The sequence below is a fragment of the Pan paniscus genome, chromosome 2 (assembly GCF_029289425.2).
Source record: "Pan paniscus chromosome 2, NHGRI_mPanPan1-v2.0_pri, whole genome shotgun sequence".
In the NCBI taxonomy this organism is placed as follows: domain Eukaryota; kingdom Metazoa; phylum Chordata; class Mammalia; order Primates; family Hominidae; genus Pan; species Pan paniscus.
In genome coordinates, this window is record NC_085926.1 from 121,377,051 (window position 1) to 121,404,480 (window position 27,430).

At 52.8% G+C, this 27,430-nt stretch overlaps 1 protein-coding gene across 1 annotated transcript in view; it reads right to left on the minus strand.

The window, feature by feature from the left end:
- The window catches only part of ADCY5 (adenylate cyclase 5), a 167,105-nt gene extending 141,568 nt beyond the window's left edge, over window positions 1-25,537 (minus strand). The window contains exon 1 of the mRNA XM_008950512.5: window positions 23,862-25,537. Coding sequence (XP_008948760.2) covers window positions 23,862-24,992 — 1,131 coding nt within the window. The 5' untranslated portion in view covers window positions 24,993-25,537. The remainder of the gene's footprint in view (window positions 1-23,861) is intronic.
- Between the last annotated feature and the right edge of the window lie 1,893 nt (window positions 25,538-27,430).

Genomic DNA, 27,430 nt, shown 5'->3' on the forward strand with positions numbered 1-27,430 from the left:
GCAATACCCGTTTCTGTCCTCAGAGTTCCCAATCTGCTGAGGACAGACAAGCCCCTGCCCTCAAGAGCTCCCTGACACTATTCTAAGAAGGCATGTCACCAAGCCCCAAGGCAGAAGGGCCCCAGAGGACAGGGCCCGGCAGCTGGCAGTCCCTCTGCAGTAAGAATCCAGTCCCAGGAGCACACTGTCTTCCTGAGGCCAAGAAGGGTTCTCGGGTATGAGGAAAGAAGGGCAGGGGAGGGTGGCCAGCTCAGTGGGAGAGCATAGGTGGCCACCCCAGGACTCAGCCCTGACACAGCACCTGCTCAGCCCCTGATGTCCTTGGAGTGGCAGGGAGCACCATTCCCATCTCTTCCACACACAGGCCAACGCCCAGTGAGAGGCCTTGGGCAGCCTATGGCAGAAGGTCTCGCTTTTCATTCTGTCCTCCCTGTGGTTCCATGCTGGCCTTTGAGCATCCCGGTGCCAGGTGTGGGAGAAACATGGTGAGGCCACCGTCCTAGAGCAGATGGCTGGGCCTGAGACAAGGAGACTGGAAGCCAGCATGAGGATTATCCCACGGCACTCAAGTGTCTGCACCGTGCACACGCACATGGGACTGTGGGGGCCAAGGGGTGGGCATTTGCTCTGAGATGGAATGGTGGGCAGGGCTGGGCACACGCTGCCCCCTCCGCTCAGGCCTGTGCCTTCTGATACCCTTTGCTCTCAGATGCTGAGACAGACCCAAGCCTGCTCCTTTCATGAGCAGAGTCCTGGGCTGGGAGCTCTCTGAAGGCAGGAGCCAAGTATCCCTCCTCTAGAAGATGGGGGTTTGGTGGGGTCAGGCAGAGAAGCAGACCTTGGGGCCTCCCCAGGGGGAAGGCGAGTGCTCTCCTATATCCTAGCAGGGGGTGCTCAGAGGTCCCAATTCCCCATGCCAATTTCCCTGGAAAGATGGTCCAGGCAGAATGCACAGTCCTCTCACACATGAGCCGTTCCCAGGGCTGAACTCCTCTGAGGGCTAGAACAAGCACAGCGAGGCCGTGGTGGCTGGGGGCATTTCTGAGGAGGTGGCTGCCTCCTACCACCCCTACAGCCCTTCCTCCAGCCTTACCCAGAATGACCGTCCTCCTGATGGCTTCTCCTTCTCCACCCCATGTTCAGCCTGGCGAGTACACACTGGCTTTTCTAATGGGCTCCAGGTTTGAAGGGTGTGTGTGTGTGTGCGCGCATGCACGCACGCGCGCATGTCAGCATGCCCATGTGCCCATCTGTCCTGGGGAGCAATAATAGTTAATAAATAAGTGAATGGCAAAAATAGCCTCAAAGGAGCTGACAGGCAGAAGGCCAGAGAGGCCGGGCATGGGGCCAGCACCCTGAAATGCCAAATGTTAATTTAGCCAAAAAGAAAAAAAGGTTCATTTCGAGACTGACTCCTTCAGCCAGGGTCAGAGTCTGTTGTGACTTCTGGCGCACTGGCACACCCCCTCCCCAGGCATCCTGAGTGCAGCCCAGGCATGAGGGGCCCCTCTCAATGTTAGGGTAACTGAGCACTGCAGAGAGGGGCCCATCCTGGTGCACACAAGGTTATGGATGGGCAGGAAGCTGGCAGACCGCTTGCCAGCAGTTCTCCAACCATCCACCCAGTTGGCCAGCCCTGTGTTCACAGGTCCAACCAGCCAGAGGAATGTTCTGGACATCATTACAACCTCACACTCCAGGCATGGGTCCTGCCTCACCTAGACACTCACTTGGGGGAAAGGGATTGTGCTTCTTGTCTCGGTTATCAACAGCCCTCGCCAGATCCCTCGGGTGTCCCATTTGATGTCTCAGGTCTTCGCCATGTGCCACCTTCTCTGCAACAGGCCTCACAGGCTCAGAGCTCTCTCGGCACTGAGGCCTCTGGTGGTCTATGGGTGGTTTCATTGTGTCCCACTGCATGTGTGCGTGTCTTGATGAAGTTACAGAAGGAAGTACATCTGGAAGAAGCAGCTGTATGGCTTTCCTCTCTGTCCCAGTGGCCCGAGCCCTTTCAAAACCATCCACAGCTTATTTACCAGATCCTCTAGAACAGTCCCCAGAAGGGATGCTGGTCACAGGGCTGACCTCGCCACAGCCTCCCTCAGCTGCAGCCACCCCCAGATTCAGGAGGACCTGGCCCAGCCCACCCCCCCAGTTCACACCACTCACCCCAGGGAGCCCTGGCCCCAGCTTACAAGCTGGTCCCAGTCAGGTTCTAGGGGCAGCCTGGCTCCTGGAAGGTCTGTGCTGGTCACTTGGTAGCCAGCAGCCAGAATAAGGACAGGGCCAGGGGAGGGTAAAACCCATGACCCAGGACCTAGCTCTTCTTCCACTTCTTTTTGGAGGTAGTGCAGTTTTCTTCTCACCTGTTTACTGCCATCCAAACATACAGGCAGTCCAGAGAAACACAAGCTCTCCTGGAATGTGTGGGAATTTAAAAGTACAAACCATCCACATTTGGGACAGACACCGGGTCATTTATTGAGGGCTTTGTACAGTCCCTGTGCTAAGTGCTCTGCTTATATCATCACATGTAATGCTCTACACAACCCTCTGGGGAGCAAGCATCATGATATCCCATTTCATGGAGGAGAGCACTAAAGCCCAGAAAGGGCAGGGCGCTTGCCAAGGAGAAACACCCTGCAGCATGGCAGCATGGGGGTGGACAGCAGTGAACAGGATGAAGTTCCTACCTGTAGGAGCTGACATTCTTTTTTTTTCTTTTTCTTTTCTTTTGTTTTGTTTTTTGTTTTTTTGGTTTTTTTTTGAGACAGAGTCTTGCCCTGTCACCCAGGCTGGAGTGCAGTGGTGTGGTCTTGGCTCATTGCAACCTCCCCCTCCTGGGTTCCAGTAATTCCCCTGCCTCAACCTCCCGAGTAGCTGGAACTACAGGCGTGCGCCACCAAGCCAGGCTAATTTTTTTTAATTTTTAGTAGAGACAGGGTTTCACCACATTGGCGCGGGCTGGTCTCAAACTCCTAGGAGACCTCAGGTGATCTGCCTGTCTCAGCCTCCCAAAGTGCTGGGATTACGGGCGTGAGCCACTGCGCCTGGCCAGAGCTGACATTCTAAAGAGGTTATGGACGGAAGGAGGGCAAGGAATAAACAGAAGAGTTAAGTATATACTTTGTCAGGCAGCCCCTGAGAAAGGAAGCTATGTGGAGGTTGGCGCAAGGAGCCTGTAGGAGTACCAGGAGCTCTGCTGGGGCTTGGGGTGCCCTAGACACCACGGTCCAAGGAATGAGGTCCTCAGAGGCACCCAGTGGGGGCTGGTGAGAGTGGGGGCTCCCAGAGGGAGGAGAAGCTAGGAGGTTGACTCTTCGGGTGCTTAACACCTGGATGAAGGCAGAGCCCTGGGAATCTGAAGGAAGGAGGCTGTCATGGGATATTTAAAGCCCAAGAAAAGGAGGAAGGCCTTTGGGATCCATCCAAGTCCCCTGGGGAAGAGGTGATATCTGGTTCCCCAGAGGCTAGGGAGGATCTCCTGATTGGGGGACATTAGGGACAAGCTTTAGCGCCACTGGTAACCAAGGTAGAAAGACACTAATAGGCAGATGCCCAGGGGCTCCCTGTGGCCCTAGCCCTCCAGCTCCCTCAGTGGGCCTCCTCCAGCCTCCCTGGACAAGGGCAGCAGCCAGCACACCCATCACTGGCCTCTAGGCTCTCCCTCTGTAGACCACCTCCATGCCCTAACACTAGACCCACCTTTCTAATCACAGGTGGGACCATATCTATTTACTCTCCTACACACAGCTTTCTAGAAATCTCCTTTCCCTCCAACAAACCCAAATGTATTGGCGCAGAAGTCTATACACTTCCCAATCCAGTCCCACTTACCAGCCAGCCTCGCCTTTCCACCATATTCCTTGGCCACTCTCCCTGGCCCCTGGTTTAGTCTCTTGCCACCATGCCTTCGCTCCTGCTGTTACCTGTGTGAGGGTTGCCCTTTCCCATGTCTCTGCACATGGAAATCCCTATTCATCCTCTAAGCTGGCTCAGAGAACATCTTTTTTGGGAAGTCTCCTAGGACCCTCCACTGGACTTGGGAGGTGGTGATGTATAAGAGGCCAGACCCCAGAGTCAGGCTGCCCAGTTCCTTGTGTGAGCTTGCGCAAGTTACTTAACCTGCCATACTCAGTGTCCTCATCTGCAAGATGTGGGTGACAATATCAGTGCTTACTTCATAGGACTACTGTGGAGATTAACTGAGTTAACAGAAGTAATTAGAACACAGCTTGACACAGGTGGCAGTTATTTACAGGTTTGCTGTTGAGGACAGGGTCTGTGGCTTGTTCATCTTGGTTTCCCAGTGCCTAACACATGGTAGATATTTGTTAAATAATTCAGCTCAACAATCATTTAACACCGGCACCTAGGCAAAGAGAGAACTGATAATAACGAAAATAAAGTCAAGTTAGGGATGATGAGGAATTTTGTTGGGAGGCATGCTAGGTTCAGGCAAATGGAGGGACAGTGACTAGGAGGATCAACGGACAGGGACCCATGTCTGAGGTCGAGTCTAGAAAGAAATATGTGAGAACCATGCGCCACCTGGCCTTGTGACTCTCTGCTTCTCCAGGTTTGCAGTACTTTTGTCCCCATAGCACTCCCGGTCCCTGGAGTACAGTCCCTTCTTATTTGACCCAAGGGCACCCTTTATGGCACACACAGGCAGGACCTTCAGGGACCATCTGATCTTGCTGTACAGACAAGGAAACTGAGGCGGGGTGGATGTCTTCTTGCCAGGACTTTTGTGCCTGCAGTCATGCACTGTAGTGTAACAATTGGTGTCCCTGCAGTCACCTGAAAATCCCTTTGTCTGCCTCCTCTCTCTGGCTGTTGACATAGGTTCTGCTACCAGGCTACCTCCTAGCTCCTGCTCTCTGGATTACAGTGTCTCCATCTCCTCGCTCCCTTGCGTCCTCCAAAGCCTCCTCTAGCCCTGTCCTCTGAGAATCACCAGGCATAGGCTCAGCAGGAAGTTCCCCTCCACTCTCAATCTAACCATCATATTGTGCCTTTCCTGAGCCCACCTCCTGGTGCAGTGAACATAGAAACTTCTGTCTCTTAGAGGGGCCTGGGACTCCCCATCACTTCAGGGAAAGGAGAACCTGATAACGTCAATCTGTTCTCCCCCTGGGAAGAGCACTGGATGGTAGAACTGCATCCCCAGGGCACATGCCTCTAATTTGCGGGGGGTGCCTATTTGGGATACAGATTCCTGGGCTCTACTCCAGACTCACTGAATCAGACTCTCTTGACGAGGGGCCCAGGAATCAAATTTTTAAACGGAGTTCCTGGGGAATTCTTGCACACCTATGTTTGTGAGCTATTGGAGTAGTAGTTCAGAGTGCGAGCACTGGAGCCCTATCATACCACTTTTTAACTGTGCAACCTTAAGCAAGTCACTTAGCTTCTCTGAACCTCAATTTCCTTATCTATAAAAGGTTCTCATCTGAAGAAAAATAAAAAGACAATACCCACCTAATGGGAGATTATGAGGGTCAAATGAGCTACTAAGTGTTCAGCACCATGCCTGACACTCTGCGTGTCATAAATGATAGGGATTGGCAGTATTTGTATTGCCTATTATTTTTAGGCTGGGCATCTCCCAAAAGTAGATTTCCATCAGACCGAACATTCCGCAAAGGCAGGGACAAAGCCTCCTGTTTCCTCTCCATGCCCAGAGCCCTAGGGGCTCATTAGGAAAGTGCACAGGCTGTGGCATGGAAAAGAAAGAGCTGCTGTTCCCAAAGACCGCTAGATGCCATGGTCCATCCCACACCTGGCTGGCTATTAGGATACTTCCAAATCCAGAGGGGACCCCAGATAAAAGGAGGATCCCCCCAACCCTGCCCCAGTGAGTGCCTGTGCTCAGCCCCCTCATCTGAGACCACAAAGTCTGCCTCTCCTCAGAGCAGAAGGCAAAGTAAGTTCCCTCATCTCAGGAGCACGCCCCACCCACCCCCACCTGCCAATCACGCAGCATCCTGAAGGCTTCTTCACTCGGGGCCTGGAGTTCACAGAAACACAGAGGCTGCCACATTCACAAGTGACAGAGCAACAGAATGACAGTGACAGAGTGAGGCATCTTCCTCTAAAACCACCTGATGGCCCATCCTCAAGAGGGCAGGGGGCAGGTGTAGTCAGGGGACAGCAGGTGGAGAGCATGGGCTGCATATGCACCATCAGGGTGGCATATCCCACCTGTGTGGCCAGTCCAGACTTCTCAGCTTCTGAAAAAACCAAGGCTCTGAGCAACCACACTCTGCTGGGGAAGAGGCTGCCCCACCCCATACCCACGTCCAACCCCAGCTGTTCCTCCCCAGCTCACCTGCCCCAACGGCTGCCCTGGGGGTGGGGTGTGGAGACCCAGCAGGAGTGTCAGCGGGGGCAGCTCGGCCTGGGAAGGGAGTGAATGCCGGCCTCAGCCCTTCTCCCACCTCTCGACAAAGCATGCAGGTCAGCATCTCCTCCATTCCCCCATGCCCTCAGCACAGCCTCCCACATCTGTCCACGGCAAACACATGGAGACCCTCTTCCTGCTCCACAAAGGAACCTAGAGGAGACCCAGGGAACACAGGATGAGCATTCCATATCTTTCAGTTCCCTTAAGATAAACTAGACCTGTTCCTTAAGTCCCAGACTGAGGGTGACTTCCAGAAGACACAGAGGGAAAACAAAGAGCAAAAAGACTGTGGGGAATACAGGCCGGACTCAGCCTTACAGATCTGGACTCACAGGGACAGGCCTCACCTAGACACCATCGCATCCTCCGATGTGGCTCCCCACCACCCCACAAGCTTGCCTGGCTCCCGGACACCCCAGGATGGAAGCAGAGGCTGACACCACTTCAGGCCCAGCAGGAGTTCCCCACAGCACTGTCTGCCAGTGAAATCACCCCGAGGCCTCGGAGAAGGAGGACCGAAATCAGCCCCATAGGCGTCAGGTGGGAAAGAAGCAAAGGCAGCAACACCCCGCACGGGGAAGATGTCAGATGGTGACTAACGGGCTTTTCTAGGCCATTGTCACCAATGCTGGAGAAATATTCCACTTTAAAAATAAGTGTAAAGCAAAATCCAAAATTAACTCTCCCCAGATAACCCCTTTCCAAAGAAAGACCACATCACAAATCCACATGTGGTCATTCGTGGAGGATTTAACCTGAGGACATCTCCCTGTCCTGACTAGGGATGCTTCCCAGGCCCCAGGTCCCAGCCCCACAGCTGGTGCTTGCCAACCTTTTCAGTCCTCAGACAGACCCCAACTTCATCTGCTTCTCTGTCCTCCCAGAGCCCGGACCTGCAGCAGAAGGGTCCTTGCCCTTCTTGCCCTGATCCAAAGGTGCTAGAAAATAACTGTCCACACAGTGGACAGGAAGGAAATCCTCTGAGGGTACAAGCCCCATCCTTTCCTCACCCTGCACATCACCTTTCTTAACTTTCCTAGTCTTGGCCACACATGCTAACAACAAACACATATGGGGAGTTGCCAGCTATATAATTCTGTGCTTCTCATGAGCTACAGAGGTGAAGAAAAAGTACTAGTGCCAGACTAACACTGCTATCTACCTGTTGAGTAAACTGGAGCAAATTCATTCATCCAGCCAGCAGCTATTTATTGAGCATCTACTACAGACACTTCTAGTTTACAGTGGAGTCAAAGACAGATTCACACAGACTAATGAACACTGCTGAGGGTATTAAGGCCACAGGTGTTTATACAATTTCTCCCTACTCAACAGTGAAATATCATATCCCCCCTACTCAGGAGGCTGAGGCAGAAGGATCACTTCAGCCCAGGAGTTCAACACTGTAATGCACTATGATTGTGCCTGTGAATAGCCCTGTACTCCAGCCTGGACAACAGAGCAAGCCTCTCTCAAAAGAAAAAAAAACGAGAGAGAGGAGGAAAGAGCTAATAGAGTTAATATTTGACGGATCAATAGGCATTTGTTTGTAGCTAACAAGCCTTCAGGAATGTTGAGTGAGGTTTGCTGCTCTGCTAAGATGGTCAGTCTATCAGCCATGTGTAACAGTCATTTCCTAAAATATTCTTGCAGTTATTATAGCACTGCACTAAGCCATTTATCCAGCCACATTTGGGGTTAATTGCTGGTGATAAGAGCAACATAAATATACTAAGCCACAGCCTTGCCTGACAAGGTTTTTATACCAACCACCAACCAAGTTTTCTTCCCCTCTTACACGCCTGCAATCATTTTTAGTGGCCATCACTCCTTACTGAATCACCACAATAAACCCCTTAGATATAAACAACTTGCCTTTCAATACAGCCATAAATCAGACTCGGTGTCATCACATGACCCCTCCGCTGATGAGGGAGGCTCAGGGCAGTAGTTCTCAATCCTGGCGCACAACAGAATCACCCACAGCATTACAAAACGCTGATGCCCAGCCACTGCCGACGTACCTGGGCACCGGGATTAGGTGAAAGCTCCTTGACGTACCTTTACTTCCCACACCTTAAGCTCTGACGGACTCATTGAGGTTAACCCAGCCAGAAAGCCTAAGTCTCAGCCCTGGGCATTCAAGGTGAAAAATTGAGGCTGACACATGCACCATAATACATGGCAATAAACTACAAGGAAGTTGAAAAGGCACTGCAGGAACTGCTATTTCCTGGGACTGCTTTGAAAAGAATGAGCAATCCTCTTTGGAATTTGTGTACTGATCCACACTCACATTTATTGTCCTTCAATATGCCCAGGAACTTGCCTCTTGTCAAGTCTTTGAGGTCCTCCCGCATCTCTTAACAGCTGCAAAGAGAGAAGTAGGGAGGAGGCAGCAGGCAGGAAAAGACACCAGAAGAAAGACTGGAGAAGGAACCGGGTGGAGGGAGAGAAAAATGGTGCAATACAGCCCCTCCCAACATGGCCTGACAGCACAGTGGCAGATCCCAGAAAGGGAGAGGAGATGAAAACCAGTGTTTTCTATTTTTTTACTTATTTTTATTTATTTTTTTATTTAGACAGGGTCTTGCTCTGTGCCCAGGCTGGAGTGCAGTGGCGCGATCACAGCTCACTACAGCCTCGACCTCCTGGGCTCCAGTGATCCTCTTGCCTCAGCCTCCTAACTGGGACCACAGGTACATGCCACCTTGCCTAGCTAATTTTCTCATTTTATGTAGAAACAGGGACTTGCTATGTAGCCCAGGCTGGTCTCTTAACTCCTGGCCTCAAGCAATCTTCCTGCCTCTGCCTCCCAAAGTGCTGGGATTATAGGTGTGAGCCACTGTACCCAGCTGAAAACCAGTGTTTTCTAAGGCAGGGCCCAGGCACAAGGAAGAGAGGTGGGGCTCTGGTAGAGGAGATGCCAGCCCAGGGAAGAAGCACCCAGAGGGACCCCTTCCTGCCAAAGTCAGGACTCCTGTGGAACCTGAGAATGGGCACTATCTGCCTTCTTCCCACAGTGCTGGGCAAGTAGGGATCTAAAAATCAATAACACTCAGTAAATATTTGGGGATTGAAAGAGACAAGCTCCCTGACCTCAGACAGCCAACAGTCCAGTGGAAAGACACATAAACAAACCTACCGAGAAAAATTACAAACCAGCATAAGTGCTACAGAGAAAAAGAAGGGGATGTTTCCAATTTAGATTGGCGGTGTCAGATGCCACAAAGGCAGGCAGGGCCCCAGAGGGGTGCAAGCCCACACTGCTCACCCAGGACTCAGCTCAGGCCCCTGTCCCTCTGCAGCCTGCTCAGCTGAGGTACCAGAGCCAAGACACTTCCCAGCTGGCATCACCTACAGGGAGCCAGTCAAGGGGGCAGATGGATTCCTTCCACTCAGCGTGGTGAAATGCTTATGGGAAAGGGACTTGGCCAGAAGAAGACTGGGGACTAGGGCACATTAAGTGAACAAACAGCCGTCCCATCCCCAAAATAAAATGTAAAAATATAATCTCAAAGATCTACTTAGCAAACGAGTTTCATTTTCCTTTAGTTTTCTTGAGAAGAGCGACAGGAACAAAAGTGAATCTGAAACACAGCTAAAGGATGCTGGGGTATTTCTTAGGGTATTGATGGTGCTGGCGAACTGGGCTTTAGAGACACCCTAGAAACGCTCTAGTAAGCACCAAGCTTCGTATCTACTGAATGCTACTCAACAGAGAGACCCCGGGTCAGACTTCCAGGGCTGTACCAAGAGGTGATCCTGATGGGTCCCCAGCAGCCTCCTCCCTTCCCTCCCTGTCCCACTTATGCCACCAGAAGACGGGCTGTGCGGCAGCCTCACCCCAGAGCTGAGCAGTTGTAACATCACTTCTGATACCTCTTCTGGGTCTCAGTCCCTACTCAGTCATCCACAAAACCACTCAGAAGCTCTTCATAGGTAAACAGTTGATCCCAGCTGCCCCCTAAACAAACACTTCAGCACAGCACCAATGCCGGCTCAGGAAATGACAACCCATTTAATGCCCGTCTGAGCCAGACACTATGGGGAAAGGAGGGCCGTCACAAATAAAAAGCCATGCATTCCGAAACCAAACTGAGACAACTGCCTGAGAGCAGCTGGGCCCTCCACACAGCTTCTGAAAGCACCACAGGGAGGACCTAGCACTGCCCTAACTGTGAAAAGAGCACTGGGTTTGGAGTCAGAGATCTGAATTTGTACAGCAGCTCCAAAGTTAACTAACTAGCAATGTAACCTGAATGGGGTCGGTTCACCTCTCTGAGCCTCTTATTTCCTCCTCTCCAAAACCGCATCAGCATCACAGGTCTGTAACCCGCCTCACAGCTTACAGAGTGCCCTCACCTGCATTAAATTGTTTGGGGCACCCAGGAACAGATCCAGTCAATCAGGAATCTATCACCCCCAGTGTATACAGGAGAGAAAAAGGACTAAAAAGGGGTTAGGGCAACTCTGCCAGGATTACACAGTCAGGGTTATCTCCTGGGCCTCTAGGCCCCAAAGCCAATGGTTATCTTGTTTTAACACATCACCTCGTCAGAGTTGCCATGAGAAGCAAATGAGATCACACATAAACAAGTCCTTTGTCACGTAAAAAATGCTAATTAAATATAAAGGTATTTGAGCCTTTTGGCTGGTATTTGAGCCACTGTCTAGTCCAGGTCTCAACCCTAGGAGTGCCCAAGCCTATCATCCCGAGAGTTAAATATAAATAATCTGGGGTGGGCCTTGTTAAGGTATAGTTTCAAAACTCCCCAGGGGATTCAAAGGTGCACCCAGGATAAGAAATCTCTGGTCTATAGCCCTACCTTCCCTTCCTCGCTCCATTACCCATACAACCACCCTAAACCTAACCCTAACCCTAACAGACCATGCAGGATGACACAGGGACCCTCAAAAGGACCTGGGCCTAGGTCTCCCACTAATATGTGACAATCCCCTCTCTGGCAAGGGCTATGTTTCACTCCTTTAGGTATATGCCACACACAGTAAGAGCTTAATAAGTGAGCACTGAGGCTGGGCGCAGTGGCTCACACCTATAATCCCAGCACTTTGGGAGGCCAGGGCAGGCAGACTGATTGAGGCCAGGAGTTCAAGACCAGCCTGGGCAACATAGTGAGACTCCATCTCCACAAAAAACACAAAAATTAGCTGGGCCTGGTGGCGCATGCCTGTAGTCCCAGCTACTTGGGAGGCTGAGATGGAAGAATCATCTGAGCTCAAGGAGGTCAAGGCTGCAATGAGCCGTGATTGCACCACTGCACTCCAGCCTGGGCAACAGGGCAAGACCCTGTCTCAAAAAATAAATAAATACGTAAGGCAGCACTGACTTGAACTCAACTGAGTTTCAGATGCTTGAGCACGGTGGTGTGGGCTGGTTTCATCTGAATAGTAGCGCCAAAACTAGAGAAATGCTGAAGAGAGACTGCCTCCACAGACAAGGTCCCTGCAGACTCCAGTAGAAGATTTAACCAATGACGGAGTCCTCCATTGACCAAGAGATGTCACAGCCTCTCCAGGAAGCTGGCAGGCCCTTTAGTCAGCACATAACTTCTTTCAGAACCTGCATGAGATGCCCCAAATCAAGGGTCCTTGTTTCTCATACTAAGAAAACCTTTTTTTTAAGGCCACAAGTTCTGCTGCCACCTTATAACAGCAGCTTAGGAACCTGAAGACAGGTCAGAGTATAAATGAAAAAGGGCACAGAAAGCCACACATTTTTAAGAAGTAAAAATTCAGCTGGGCGTGGTGAGACCTATAATCAGCTGAGACCTATAATCTCAGCACTTTGGGAGGCCAAGGTAGGTGGATTGCTTGAGCTCAGGAGTTCAAGACCAGCCTGGGCAACCTGGCAAGAGCCCTTTTATTATTATTATTATTATTATTATTATTATTATTATTATTATTTTCTGAGATGGAGTCTTGCTCTGTCACCTGGGCTGGAGTGCAGTGGTGCTATCTCAGCTCACTGCAACCTCTGCCTCCCGGGTTCAAGCGATTCTCCTGCCTCAGCCTCCCAAGTAGCTGGGACTACAGGTGCGTGCCACCACACCCAGCTAATTTTTTGTATTTTTAGTAGAAACGGGGTTTCACTGTGTTAGCCAAGATGGTCTCAATCTCCTGACCTCGTGATCCGCCCGCCTCAGCCTCCCAAAGTGTTGGCATTATAGGTGTGAGCCACTGCGCCTGGCCAAGACCCCATTTTTATTTTTAAAAATTACCAAAAATAGCTGGGCATGGTGTTGTGCGCCTGTAGTCCCAGCTACTCAGGAGGCTGAGGTGGGAGGATTGCTTGAGCCCCAGAAGCAGAGGTTGCAGTAAGCCAAGATCATACCACTGTACTCTAGCCTGCGCAACAGAGTAAGACCTTGTCTCAAAGCAAAAATTCAAAAACAGTAATTTGTCTTTTAAAAAAACTGTCTTTTGGCTGGGAATGGTGGGCTCACACCTGTAATCCCAGTACTTTGGGAGGCCAAGGTGGGCAGATGACCTGAGGTCAGGAGTTCGAGACCAGCCTGGCCAACATGCCAAAATCCCTTCTCTACTAAAAATACAAAAATTAGCCAGCCATGGTGGGGCATGCCTGTAGTCCCAGCTACTTGGGAGGCTGAAGCAGGAGAATCTCTTGAACCCAGGAGGCAGAGGTTGCAGTGAGCCAAGATCATGCCACTGCACTCCAGCCTGGGTGACAAAGCGAGACTCCATCTCAAAAAATAATAATAATAATAAATTTAAAAATAAGTAAAGTAAAAACTTTTAAATTTCATATCATTCCTCAAGTCCAGCAACCAATCAGCTGTTGATAAGCACATGCTATCAAATGGAAGAGAGAGGCCCAAGGCAGGGCCAGGGATCCAATCCTGCCACGGAGGTCTGCACTTCATGCATTTTCGTCCTTAGTAAGCAGCCTCCCCACCTCCCTGGTGTTCAAGTCAGACCTGGGTTAGAATGCAGGCTTCTCCACTTTCTGTGTGGATTCCCCTAGAAAAAGCCCCTGAGACAAGGATTTGAGTACAAGTGACTTTTCTGGGAGGTGACCCCGGGAAACATTAGGAGGGGAGTAGGGGAGTGGAGAAATGAGAAAGGAAGGAAAGAAAGCCCCCAAAAAGAAGAGTGTGTTATTAAGCCTGTAACCACTGTGAGCCATTAGAGATTAATCCTTGCAGAGAGTTCTAGGAGACCATGCAGAACACCAGCCTCAGAATAAGATTCCCCCAACCCCGAGGCCAAACGAGCTGGGGCATTCGTCTACCAGTGCCCAACAGCCATTGGTTGAATGCTGCTCTCAGGAGGTAACTCCCTGGCACTTCTGACCTACCCTATCAGCAGGCCCCAAGGTTTAAGGCCAGAGAAAGCCCTCAGGTTCTCTCCCTCAGGTTCCAGGTTCAGCTGGAAGTCTGGCTGGTATGAGTGAAAGGTACATGCTCAGGGGATATGGGCAGGGTGCTGAACCATCTGTCACAAGCTTGCTGTGTGACCTTGGGGAAGTTACTTACCTTCTCTTATCCCAGTTTCTGCAGCGGTGTAGAATTTTAAAAATGGGAATAAAAAATGTCTTCCTCATAAGGATGACATGAAGATTAGATGAGGTCATGCATGGAAGGGATTAGCCCAGTGCCAGGTTTGCAGTGAAGACTCAATATAAGCTACAGGTTATCATCAATATACTTTATGAGCTTCCTCCTTTTGGAGAGTGGGGATGGGAAAGAAACATTTGGGGAAGGCTGATCTGGAATGGTCCGACACTACTTCCCCATGGGCAGCCACGCACTCAGTGCCTTGCTTAGGAAAAGTTCCAGAAAGACATTCAAGGGACCCCAAGCCCACCAAGGGTCATTGTGCAGACCCAACCTCTTCCGATGTCTAACAACAGCAGAAAATTCCTAAAAGAAACTGATGCAAAATCAAGGAGGCATTCCCCAGTCCCTGCCAGCCCCCTCAATTTATTTTATAAAGGATTTCTGACCCAGATGGAGAATGAGACTTGAAAGCAGGCAGCAGGCTGATGCAGTCTAAGCAATCTCCTCCCTGAGGGAGGAGAGCCACCAAACAAATGCCCCCATCTAGATGCCTTCGGATAGGCCTGGCCCAGAGGCAAGGGGCTAGATCTTGAGAAACTTCAAGGCTCCTCCCAGCCCCTGAAGAATTGTATCCTAAAGCGTGTCCTAACAAACACTAATGCCCTCCCCGCGGTAGGTTCCTTCGGAAAATGGTGCTGGAGTCAAATGCGTTTGAAAAAGGCTTCATGCCATAACCCCCTCTTGGCAAATTCTTACACCCATTACATATTAGAAGCTTTAATGCCTAAGAATTCTGTTTAATCCAATATTTCCTAAATTTATTTGACACACACCATGTGTGTGTAAAATAGTCCCCCTCTAACCTCAGTTTTGCTTTCCGCGGTTTCAGTAACCCACGGTCAACCACGGTCTGAAAATATTCACTGGAAAATTCCAAAAATAAGTAATTTCTAACTTTTAAACCGTGCAACATTCTGAGCAGAGTGATGAAACCTCCCTGTCCTGCTTCACCCTGCCCAGGACATGAATATCCCTTTGTCCAGCTGATCCACGCTGTACATGATACCTACCCCCGCCCCATAGCCGGCTCAGTTATCAGATCAACTGTCACAGTACTGCAGTGCTTAAGGAACCCTTGTTTTACTTAATAATGTCCTCAAAGTGCAAGCGTAGTGATGCTGGCAGTTTGGATATGCCAAAGAGAAGCTCTAAAGCACTTTCTTCCTCTCCTTTTTATTTTTTTGAGACAGGGTCTCTCACTTTGCCGCCCAGACTGGAGTACAGTGGCATGATCACAGCTGACTGCAGCCTTGACCTCCCAGGCTCAAGAGATCCTTCCACCTCAGCCTCCCAGGTAGCTAGGACTATAGGTGCGTTCCACCACACCTGATTAACCTTTTTAAAAAATTTTTTGTAGAGACAGGGTCTCACTATGTTGCCCAGGCTGGTCTCAAACTCCTGGACTCAAGCAATCCTCCCATCTCAGTCCCCCGAAGTGCTGGGATTACAGGCATGAGCCACTGTGCCTGGTCCCACTGTGCCCAGACCCTAAAGTGCTTTTTTTTTTTTTTTTTTTGAGATGGAGTCTCGCTCTGTCACCCACCTACAGTGTAGTGGCACAATCTCGGCTCACTGCAAGCTCTGCCTCCTGGGTTCATGCCATTCTCCTGCCTCAGCCTCCCGAGTAGCTGGGACTACAGGCGCCCACCACCACGCCTGTATTTTGTATTTTTAGTAGAGACGGGGTTTCACCGTGTTAGCCAGGATGGTCTCGATCTCCTGACCTCATGATCCACCTGCTTTGGCCTCCCAAAGTGCTGGGATTACAGGCATGAGCCACCGCACCCGGCCCTACAGTGCTTTCTTTAAGGGAAAATGTAAAAGTTCTCAACTTAATAAGGAAAGAAAAAAATCATACGCTGAGGTTGCTAAGATCTACGGTAAGAACAAATCTTCTGTCTGAAACTCTGAACAGTATATCATCAAAACTGTTCTATTGTATTATTAATTATTGTTAATCTCTTACTATGACTAATTTATAAACTTTATCACAAGTATAGATATACAGGAAAAAAACATAATGTTATATAGGGTTTGGTACTATCCACGATTTTAGGCATCCACTGGGGGTCTTGGGCTGTATCCCCCTCGGATAAGGAGGGACTACTGTATGTGAGACATCTATGAACAGCCCTCCAAGGGGCACATTTAGTGGGAGAGCCTGGGCTGAAGGCGGTCCTCAGAGCCACAACCCGTCATCTTTGCAACCCCATGGCCTAGACAGTGCCTATTATAAGGTAGGCACCTAATAAATAATTATTATCTGAACAAATAGGGAGAAGGCTGAAAGAACGACTTAATGATGGTTTTCAAATCTGTTAAGTGATATAGTATCGGCAGTGCCAGGCAACAGCTCTCTGTTTCTAAGAAGGCACACATTTTAAATTGCAGCAGGAGGGATTTTGGAAGCCCTGCTCAGAGTTTAGGATTACAACCCACCAAAATAGGCTTCCAAGCCGAGCTGCGTCGCTTCCTTCTGTGGAGGTGTTGGTCTAGCACTTCGGCAGAGCTTAGAGTCTGCGTGCAGACGTCCACCCACCCCACCACCCATTCATTCATTTGCTTGTTCATTCAAACCCTCACTGAGCACCTACTGTGTGCTGAGCACTGATGGAGGTGAGGCACTGGGTCCCTCAGGATTCCCTCCAAAAGACAAGGTGGGACCTCAGTGAGTTCTGTGATAAAGCCCAGGGAGCCCTGAAGGGGAAGGCAGAGGGGACCATGAAAGTGTGAGGTCAGGAGGCCACAAGCCCAGATGCAGCAGCTCATAACCCGACCAGAGCAAGAGGTAGTGGGCAGGGAGGGGGGCCTATTACAGTTTCACACTGACACATGAGGCTAGCCTAAAGAATAAAGCCTCTACTGTCTCCTTGTGTTTGTTTGTCTAACCACCCCCCCTTTCTCTTGTGACCATATCTCATTGTTCCCAGAGAACAGCCCTACCCCCACTTCCAAGTCCTTACCCTCCTCATACTCACAGTTCCAATCTCCTCTTCCTTTCTTTAAGGCACACTCCCCTTCCTTCACACCACCTCGGAATTCTTCCCCATCGCCTGTCTTGCTCCTCCACCCCCTGACTTCCTCATTCTCCACACTCTATACCATCCCTTCTGGATCTGGGATGTCCTCAGTAGGTTTTCATATCCACTCACCAGACAAATGAATAAACCAGAAGTCAAACCTAGGCCCATCTTTCTACTAACCTCCCCCTCAAAAGGTGAGCCACAGATTGTTTTGCCTCAAAAAGGAAGGGGGGATTGGGGCGAGGGGGCAAGAGAGAGTCCAGGGCTGATCATCCCTCTCATCCTGTTTTACCACCACCACTATGACCCAATCGCCTTCCAGATCTGCATCTGTGCATTAGTGCACACTCACCAGCCCCACCTGGATGCCTCCCAACAAGTCTGCATGTATGCACTGATTGTGCTTCTTTTAAACAGGGGCTGAGATGGGCATGATAAGAGGATACCCTGGAGGACTTTAGGAGGTCTTGCCACTCTGTTGCAAGACACTGACCCACAGAATTCCAGGCTTAGGTGTAACCTGAGCCGTCTTCTTGGCCAATGATCCCAAACCTAAGAGCTGGTCATCAAAATCACCTGGGGAGATTTGAAAACCAGCTCCAGGTTGTTTTAAATAGAGATCCATTCCTGGGCCCTACCCTAGACCTTTGGAAGTTGTACCTTCCCAGTGCGGCCTGTGAATCTGCATTTTTTCAAAAACTTCCCAGGTGATTATGATAAGCGAAAGTTAAGAATCAATGATGCAGTCAGTGACCCATCCAAATTTTCACCAAGCAATCAATTTCCTCAGTAACAAGCCAAGGAGGTGGCCATCCAGTCTCCACTTGAACACCTCCACTGACAGAGAGCTGGCTACCCTAAGAGGCACCTGATTTGGCTGCTGCAAACCCAATGGCTAGAAAGGTGTCATCTACCTAGAGCTGAGACCTGTCTACTACTTCCACCCATCTGCCACAAGCCTACTCTTGGGAGCAACAGAAAATAATTTAGTCCCTCTTCTAATATCAGAAAACAGAGATCCCAGCAATAACACCTTGCCCTTCGCGTTAGGTTTTCTTACCTGATATGGTCTGCTTTTCTCCCAGCTAAATATCCTCCATTCTCTCAAATGCTCTCTCAGAAGTTTCCACTCCCCTTACAAAACTGGTCACTCTCCTTTGAAGTCTAGAATCAGAGGCCGTTGTATTTCAGACCAGGCCTCAATGCTCTGATGAACTGGATAAGGCTATAAACCTAACCAAGATCCTGTGGGCCTTTTCTAACAGCCATCCCAAAATGCGGGCTCACATTAAGCTCACTGTCCGCTAACTAGAAACCCCCAGATTTTCTTCACAATGCTGTAAAGAGAGATCTTCCCTGTCCTACATTTGGATATTGCCTTAAGGAGGAAAAAAAAAAAAAAAAAAAGCAGGGCTTTCCAATTTTGCAATTTTGTGTTTGGGAGCAGAATGAATACTGATCCTGCCTTCCATGAGCCAGCTACCCTCATCTGATAAGCATGGATGAGACAAGGATGCTAGGGCCTCACTTATGTAACTGTACCCAAAGGATTTACCGGCACCATCATGTTGAAGCCCCCAGAGCAAACTTTTCTTTCTCAACACAGGCTACACTCCTGGGAAACACATGACGGCAGGTTGCACCCACCACCAAGATAAAGTTAACTGAAGTAGCAAGCAGGCAGCCACGGACAGGAAGGCACTCAGCAAGAGGCTGCGCCATCACGGGAGGCTCCCTCCTCAGGTCCCAGTTTGGTGAGGACCAAGGTGGCAGTTCCATTCACGCCTCATGCGGGAGAGAAGGCCTGGCCCGAACATGGGCCACCACCCTGCGTGTGCTCCAGCCACACCCTCGGACAGAGGGACTCATGGCCAGAGCTTGAATGCATAGGAGAGTTCCTGTCCAAGTATTGTACACTGATTTTGAAACTCTCTGTGAGGTTGATGGGGTTTAACGCATCATCCATGTCCTCTTTACAGACAAACATGAACACACTGTTCTGGGTCCCACAGCACACAGAACTCATGCTCCTGTTGCAGACGAACATTTAGATTGAATTATTAACAGTGTACATTCCCACAAATACAGCAGCTGGGCATTGTGCCCCTCCGCTGAGTCTCCGCCATTCCTGAAGTCCTCCCCCAGGGATCAAGGCACTCTAGGGATCTAGAAGACGACCCCCACCCCAGCCACTTCTGCTCTCCTCCAAATACCCACTCCTAGCTTTTGGGAGAAAGAGGAGATCTAATAAGCAATAAGTAAATATAATCGGCAAATACAGTCAGCCTTGAGGCAAGAGAAGCAGACCCTCCTCCACTCAAAACCCAAAGCCAACCCCCAACCCCAGCCTGCTGCTGAAGTTCACTGCCACTGAATTTCTCCTATCCAGAAATGCAGGTGATAGGGAAAGTAATTGGTGGCAGACAATACCCGGGCCTGTGGGTGAAAGTGTGTCTTCCTCCACTCTACCCAGCGTCTCACATGGGGCAGCCAGAGTGATCCACCAGACAGGCCTCTGGGCCAAGTTCCAGAGCAAGGTGGCAGCTCTTCAGCGGGGCTCATTGGGCTGGGCTGCTGAGCAGGTGGGTAGCAGGAAAGGTTCTTGAAAGAGAAGAAAGGGACTCCATGGAGTCAGAAGAGCCCCAGGTACTTACTTCCCTGGGGAGCCAGAGGTCGAGGTCCGAAGAACCATCAAGGCCCAGGACCAGAAAAGCAAACGGCCAGGGGAAGCCAACTACCAGCCAAGAATAAACAGGACAGGGCTGCCATGATCTCCTTTCAAAGTTAACACAAAGGCTTCCCAGGCCCACGTCCACCACCTGGGTCAGCCTCATACCAGATAGGCAGATGCGCACGTGCTCACATACACACATGCACCCCTGAACAGCCACAGCCTCGATTCTTGGTCCATATTCCCACCCCCACCCCTCATTTGTCTCCTCGCTACAGACACACGTGCTCACAGTCACAGAATTTCACCCACACAGCGCCTGTGCCTTTCTGATCACTGGAACAACTGGTGACAGTTGTAGGTTCAAATAGGCACAAAAGAAGAAATGCAGGAAATCACTGAGTACCTCTGAAAGGGGTAGGGGGAAGGGCCTAAGAAGCTGGGGAAAGACAGGGTGGGGTGGGAGATGGGTTGTCCCACACTGCAGGGAAAACCCCTAGTGGCTCCCCCAAGCTCACGGGGACCCATGTGGGGTCAGAATCTTCTCCTCAGAAACCATGTCAGGCAGGTTGAATGTGGATGCATAATAATAATACCCCATATTTGAACAGGACTCTCCACTTTTCAAAGAGCTCTTCCATCCATCATCACCTAGAGTCCAGACCATAGAGCTGCTGCTAATCTCCTGGAGTGCAAATGACCACCCCACCCCACAGGGCACAACGATACCTTCTCCAAAATAATCGTTAATAGCTAAGCATATGTAATAGTTGTGTGAGCATGCTTGTTTTTGTGTGAGTGCGTGCAGAAGCTTTATGTAGCAGAGTGGGATACACTCAAACAAAAATGAGGTTGCCATGGCAACAGGCTCCAGCATCATTGCAGCCTATTAACACAAGTGAGGAATGTGTTTGGCAGATGCTCCAGTGTTATTTATGGTATGGGTGTAGCAGAGGGACTTCTAACAGGCAAAGGAGGAGAAAAAAACAACCCCGTGACGCTCCTACTATACCCCAGCGAGGAGACAGGAGTCGACAGTGAGACAAGAGCACAGCAGAGGCTGAGAGGCCTCGAACAGGGAGGGAGAGATGGGAAAGCAGAGCCTGCAGGAAGGCAGCAGAGAGGTGAGGTGGGCAGACAGTAACAGGGATCAGAGGGAGAGGGAAGAGAAAGGAAGTCAGAGAGGAAAGGAGCAGGCAGAGAGAGAGAAGGAGCCGAGGGGGAGGGTGACAAACACTATGGACAGAGCCAGAGGGAGGGAAAAGGGAAGAAACACCATCCCACCAAGAGGGGCTGTGGCACCTTGTGTCCTGTTCCTCCCTTGAGTCAAAACTGTCAGGAGCCACTGGTTAAGAAACCAAATGCTTCTCCTAATTGGAGCCAAGGGCAGAGCCCCACACATAAGAGGCTGAAGAAGAATAAAATACACAGGTCAGATAATGATGTTGAGGACCTGAGTAAAGGGGGAGAGGTCCAGCCTTGCAAGAGGAGCAGTGAAGAAATGCCAGTCCAGTTTACTGAGGGCCTACTATGTGTCCAAGCCACTGAAGGGAGAATTCCCAAAGCCCCAACATAGGAACTGCTCATTGCCACCCATTTCCCTGGACATGTGTCTCAACAAAGAAAAGAACAAGGCATCTAATCCAAACCACTCTTACATGCCTGCTGCTCTGGAGTAACCTGAGGCAGAGGTTAATGCTGGACTTCCCCCACCAGCCAGCAGGGTTTGCTCAAGAAAGACAAATTTTATATGAGGCATAATCAAAAGGGTAAATCAAGTACAAACAAAAAAAGATACAGTTTTCTCTGAAGCCAAATAGAGGAAATGTTTGCATTCCCTTGTCTTGAACCACTCATAACAAGCTCTGCACCACTCAGGGCAGATCATATAAAGTAAGTGTAAATCCACCCAAAATCCTACAGCCTTGCAAAAGTCTAAAGACCACAGTGGGTAAAAGAACAGGGTAGGAGCCAGTGGGGGTGGGGAGAGAAGGGAGAGGGATTTGCCTAAGGAACCAGAAGGAGAAGTCAGTCAGACAGACACTTTGTTGCTGCAATGGTATTTTCATGCTAAGGTGGAATTGGGGCCCCTCCCAGGCTCAGCACCCCTTTCCTGGGATCTGACTCCAACCTCCCTCAGGAGAAACCATACCTACAGCTGTAATCAGACCCTGTGTCCCAAGTCTGGTTCACAAAATACCCTGAACTATCCTGAAAATCTCCATATGGATGACATGCCCCTTCCTCTGCAGAAAAGCTACATCCACCCAAGTCAGGAGCAGTCCCCAAAGATACAACAACCATCTGAAAGCACGAGTCCTCGGGTCAAAAGAGTTGGGGCTTTTATAAGCACTAACAATGGTAGTAACTTTTAAACCACCACCTCTCAAAAGTCTTCTTCAAAGCTGGTCTCTAAAGATTTTTTTTTTCTTCTCATCTCAGATCAGAAAAAACTTTTAACTTAGCATCAACAGCCCCACTTACTCCACTCACTGGACCCCAACTATATTGGCAAGCAGTTATTAAATCCCTACTAAGTATTCTGCACTGTGCTTAGGTAAGGGTGAGAGAATAGAGGAGGAAAAACACATACACCTTGGGATTTGTGCATCCATGGAGGTTACACTGGACAGACAGCAAAACAGGTGGACACTGGAAAATGAATAAGTGCTCCACTCTGTGCCTCTGACTCTATTGTTAATCATGCAGAAGACCACGAGGCCAGTGTGGCTGGAATGGAAGAAGAAGGTTCCTTGCAGGGGTACAGCTTGGGGCAGAGGACGTTAGAAGTGGAAGGGACATAAACAGTCCTCTCATTCTCTAGAAAAGGTAGCAAAGGCCCAGAGAGCTTGTGTGTCCCCTCCATCCCAGTCACAGAGCACCTTGCAGGTTCAGCTAGAGCCCAGAGCCCTGAAACCCATAACAGTGCTATTCTCTATGGAAGAATACTATGTCCAGGAAGCCAGGGGACACAGGAGAGCAACTCAAGAAAGATGCGGTACTCAAGAGGATAAAAGTCTAAGAGAAGGCAATAGAAGAGGGGAGACAGAGGAAGGCAATGACAATGGAAAACCCTTAAGAGGTTCTATTCGAGAAGGCAGACACCAGTGGGCAGATGTGTGCACTGGGGTCCAAGGTGAAGAGACTTGCCTGTAGCAAGGGCCCAGTGGACTCTCACAGTGGAGCAGCATGCAAACAAGCAGGTTCAGAAGCAATCATGGATGAGGACCAGGAAACCAGACCACAGGACACTAAAGGGAGATATGGTATGGATGGCAGGGGGCTCCTCTCACCCTGAGGTCAGGATAGCCAACACGCCCCTCTCACAGAAGCCTTTAAGAGAGTCACCAGCTAACCAGGCAAAAGTTGTATTTCTTCCTGAACCTGCAGTTCTAGACTCACCCAACAAATCCCAGCAGGGATAAAATGTCCCTACCACAAGCAATGACCAGGGGCACCCACTTGAAGGGGTCATGATGTTCAACAACAGCTTTCTGCTCAGGCCGGAAGGGGAATTGCCACCACACACATCTCGGAGGCTCCTTCCCACTTTAGCGAAGGGCAGCTTTTTGGCTTGGGGCGCTCTGCTAACTGAAACAAACTTGTCAGTCCTTCTGCAAGTTCAGGGATATCTCCAGCTACCAAATCCCCAGCCTTAGACAGGTGGCAGGCTCATGCTATCTCCTCCTTACCACTGAGCAAGGGGTGCAGGGTGTCCCCTCACCAACCCTCTATCCAGGGCTGGATTAACAAAGCAGCAGTGGCACTCACGAGGGGGTGGCTGCTAGAGGGTCCAGCCACTTTCGTTAGGGGCCTTTTGTATATAGGAACAGAAGCTCAGGAAGAGATGGGAAACACTCCTTATAATTTTCTCCTCCAACCTTCCTCACTGCATTCCCACAGTGATGGCTACAGTTCAGTACACGTTATCTAAGGGGCAAGGAACACTGCAAACGACACAAGGGCACTCTTTTTGTAAATGAAGCCGCTGGGGCTCAGAGTGGGGTAAGAAGCTCCCAAATAGCCTACATGGCCGAGCCCTGTCTCTCTGGCTCTTTTCACCATTCGAAAGGGTGAGGGTGGGATCCCTTTCTTTGGAGTCCAGCTGAGGCCTGCCCGCCCCGCAATCCAGTCCCGGTGGCCAGGTCGGCCCCTACCTGCTTCAGCAGAAACTGGTCCTGGGCGTTGGTGCGCAGGGCGATGGCCAGGTGGAGGGCGGACAGGAGCACCCCGCTGAGCACTGCGGCTCGCATGCGCACGGGCAGCAGCGTGTAGATGGTGTAGATGAAGAACACGGTCCACCAGATGCCCTCAGAGGCGCTGCGTGGCTGCGGCAGCAGCAGGCCCACCACCTGGACGGCCAGCACCACGGCGATGAGCGCATAGCAGGCCAGGCCCATGTGGTCCTGGTGGAAGGCGGCGCGGTTGCAAAGCACAGCCATGATGAGGATCACGCCGACGGCGGCCGCCAGCACGGCCAGGTAGGGCAGCTGGAGCGGGGGCCGCGCCGCGTGGAAGGCCAACATGACCAGGCACACGAGCACCAGCACGGCCATGAGCATGGTGAGGCTGCTCTGGTTCAGGCGGAAGAAGTAGCGCTGGTACAGCCGCTCCAGTTTGTCCGACGGGAACTTCTTGGAGCGGAATATCTGCAGCAACGCCAGGCAGCAGGCGCCCAGGGACAGCACCGCGCCGGGCCCCGCGCCCGAGCCCGAGTCCGCCGAGCTGCCGCCATCCCCGGACCCCTCGCCGCCCTCGACGGCGCCGGCCTCCAGCTCGTCGGCCGCGCGCCCCTTGCCCCGCCGCTCCTCCAGACCCACCTCCACCGAGCGAGGGCGCACCTCCGTCCCGCCCGCCGAGGCAGCCGCCGCCGCCGAGCCGCCGCCGCCGCCCGCAGGGGGCGCCCGGGTGCTGCCCCCGCTGGCCGCGCCCCGCCGCTGCCGGCGGCTGCCGCGACCGCAGTCGTCGCCGCCGCGCTCCTGCCAGGCGGACTTGGAGCGGAAGCTGAAACCGAAGCCCCCGGCCAGGGGGTCATCACCGCTCAGCGGAGGATCGTCGTCGTCGCTGCGCCAGCGGCTGGCCAGGCGCTGCTGCTGCTGCGGGGTCACCGCCCCCCCGGGTTTCTTGGTGGAGCCGCGGGCAGAACCCCCGGGGGCATGGGGGTAGCCATTCGCGCGGGAATCGGCCTCGCCCCACGCCGAGCGGTGTTCGGGGCCTCCCCGGGGCGCCGGCGCCGCAGTCTTCTGCGCCGCGTAGCCCGGGGGGCTCACGCTTTTGGAGCCGGACATCCCCCCCTCGGCCTCGTCGTCTCCTTCCTCCTCCCCCGGAAGCCGGGCCGGGGGTCTCCAAGGGGAGGGCGGACGGCCGAGCAGGGGGACCAGGCTAGGGTCACACGTCGGGGGCGGCCCGGGGCCCTGCGCTGCAGCGGGGCATCTTGGCACCCCCGTCCTGAGCGGAGGAGGAGGGCACAGCCCCGAGGTGAGAAGTAGCTGAGGATCCGCGTCAGAAGTCCCAGGTCCGAAATGGAGTTGCCTCCGAGGTGGGGTCGCAGGGACTGGTCTGGCTGCTGCTGCGCCGCACGCGGAGAGACGTCCGGGATCCTGGCTCGCGTCGAGCTCGACGAGGGCCGGAGTTGCGGACGAGACGGGACGGAGTGGTGTCCTTGCGGGCGGTGCCTCCTCGGGCCGGCAGTGCCCGGGCGCGGCGCTCGCAGATTCCGCCTAAGCGGAGTCCAGCTGCTCTCGTGGCTCGGCGGCGGCGAGGGCGGCTCGGCGGGGGTCCCGGCGAAGAGACACTGCGGGTGTGCTTTCCTCGCAGCGGACTGGGAGCGACTGGGAGGTGCGGGCGCCAGCCAGCATTATTTTCTTACGAGGGGTGGGGAGGTGGGATGGGAGGTGGAGAGGACGGGGGAGGGGGCGGCGGGCGGAGCAACAGCTCCGGAGCCCCGGGGGGGAGGGTCCTGGAGCCCGGGGGGGCCGTTGCCCGCATCCCCCACCTCTCGCGGCGAGAGTGGATGCGTGGCCCCGGCGAAAGCCGAGCCGAGCCTTCGGCGCGTCCGCGCAGGGGGCGGGGTCCGGGTCCGGGACCGGCTCCTGCGGTGCGGCCCTTCCCCTCTCGCCTCTCCCTTTCCCGCAAACGGAGCGGGGCCGGCCGGGACCTGCCGGCCCGGAGAGCTGTCGCGCCCGCTTCGCAAGCCCCAAGCTCCTCGTCGCCGGCTGCGGGCCCACCGCGGCCGGCGCGGAACGACTAGGCGGAGGACGGAATCCGGCGCAGCGCTGCCGCGGTTCTGCCCCAACGTAGGCAGGCTTCTCCCGGGGAGTAAGGCATCCAGAGATCCAGGGCCGGGGCTCAGAAGGAGCCGGCCCAGAGGGGCCCGCCTGAGAGCCGCGGCGCCCGAGAGGCGCTCCGGGGGGGCCCGCGGGAGCCCGGCTCAGGGCGCGCCATGCACGCTTCGGGCCCTGCGCCGCTCCGGCCGCTCGCGCCGCTCCTCCCTTCTCGCCCGCTCGCCGCCGCCGGAGAGCCCTCCGCATCCCCTCCTCCCGCTGCCTCCCCGCCCCCCGCACCGCCCGGGCCTCGGCTCACAGCCGCGCGAGGCCGCCTCCGCCCCCGGCCTGGCCATGGCCCCAGCCTCGGCGCCCCGCGGGCATCCTCAGGCCTGGCCGCGGGCACCCCAGTTCCCCTTCCTCACCTAAAATTCTCGCTGCGCTCCTCCCTCCCTGGGACTAGGAGCCGCATCCAGCCTGCGGTCCCGTCACCAGACCTGGGTGGAGCGCGGTCTTCCCCCGCCCCCGGCCGGGGCTCCAGCGCCCCCAGTCCTAGCTCCCCTCTTTTGTATCCCCCTTTAATCCCCCTCCCCCCATTTAACCCAACTTCAGCCCCGGCGCTGCGCCCCCCTTCCCTGGCCCGGCTCGATTGGCCGCTTCCGGAGCTGTCAGACTACAGTCCGGCGCTCTTATTGGGCGATTCTCTGGCCCGGCGGCTGTGCCAAAGGAGGGCGCACCGGGTGGGGGGCGCCTGGGCAGCGAGTGCCTCAAGGAGAAGGAGAACAGAGTCCCTGGAGGGGTCTCAGGGGCCGGAGAGCCAGACCCGGAAATGGACGGGGGAGATGCAGAAACAGGACTTGTGAGACGCAGGAAGACAGTGATGGAAAAGATGGTGATGCAGTGGGTGAGGCCGATGCAGCCAGGGCGGGGCGGACAGGGAGGCTTTGGTGGGTAGTTACCAGGAGAAAGCCCCACAGTCAACACTGGAAACACCTGGCTTTTATAAAGCGCTCTTTGCCTGTTCGTAAAGTCTCATAAATCTCACTTGGTTCCCGTCAATAATCCTAGGATGAGACAGAGGACAGAGACCGTGTAGCTATTCCCAGCTTATAGATGGAGAAACTGAGGCTCTGAGAGCTTATTCAACTTGCCATAGGTCACACAGGTCTCCTAACTTGGCACCCAAAGGTCCTTCGTCAGCGCCAGACTGCCTCCCTAACCTAACAAGGTGTTAGCAGGAAGGATGGGCACCTGAGCAAGTTGGCGTGCCCACTTTGGGGGAAGCAGGGGAAGGGGAAAATGGCTAGATACACAGCACCAGCCACAAGAGGCAGGAATGGAGAGAAGGATTCGACTGCTAGGCAAAAAGGACGTAGGCCTGTAGAATGATGTGTCTACCCAATTCCCTTTGCCCCCAAGCTGTCCTGCTGGAGTTCTGATAGTCTAAACCCTGGAGAGGTGGG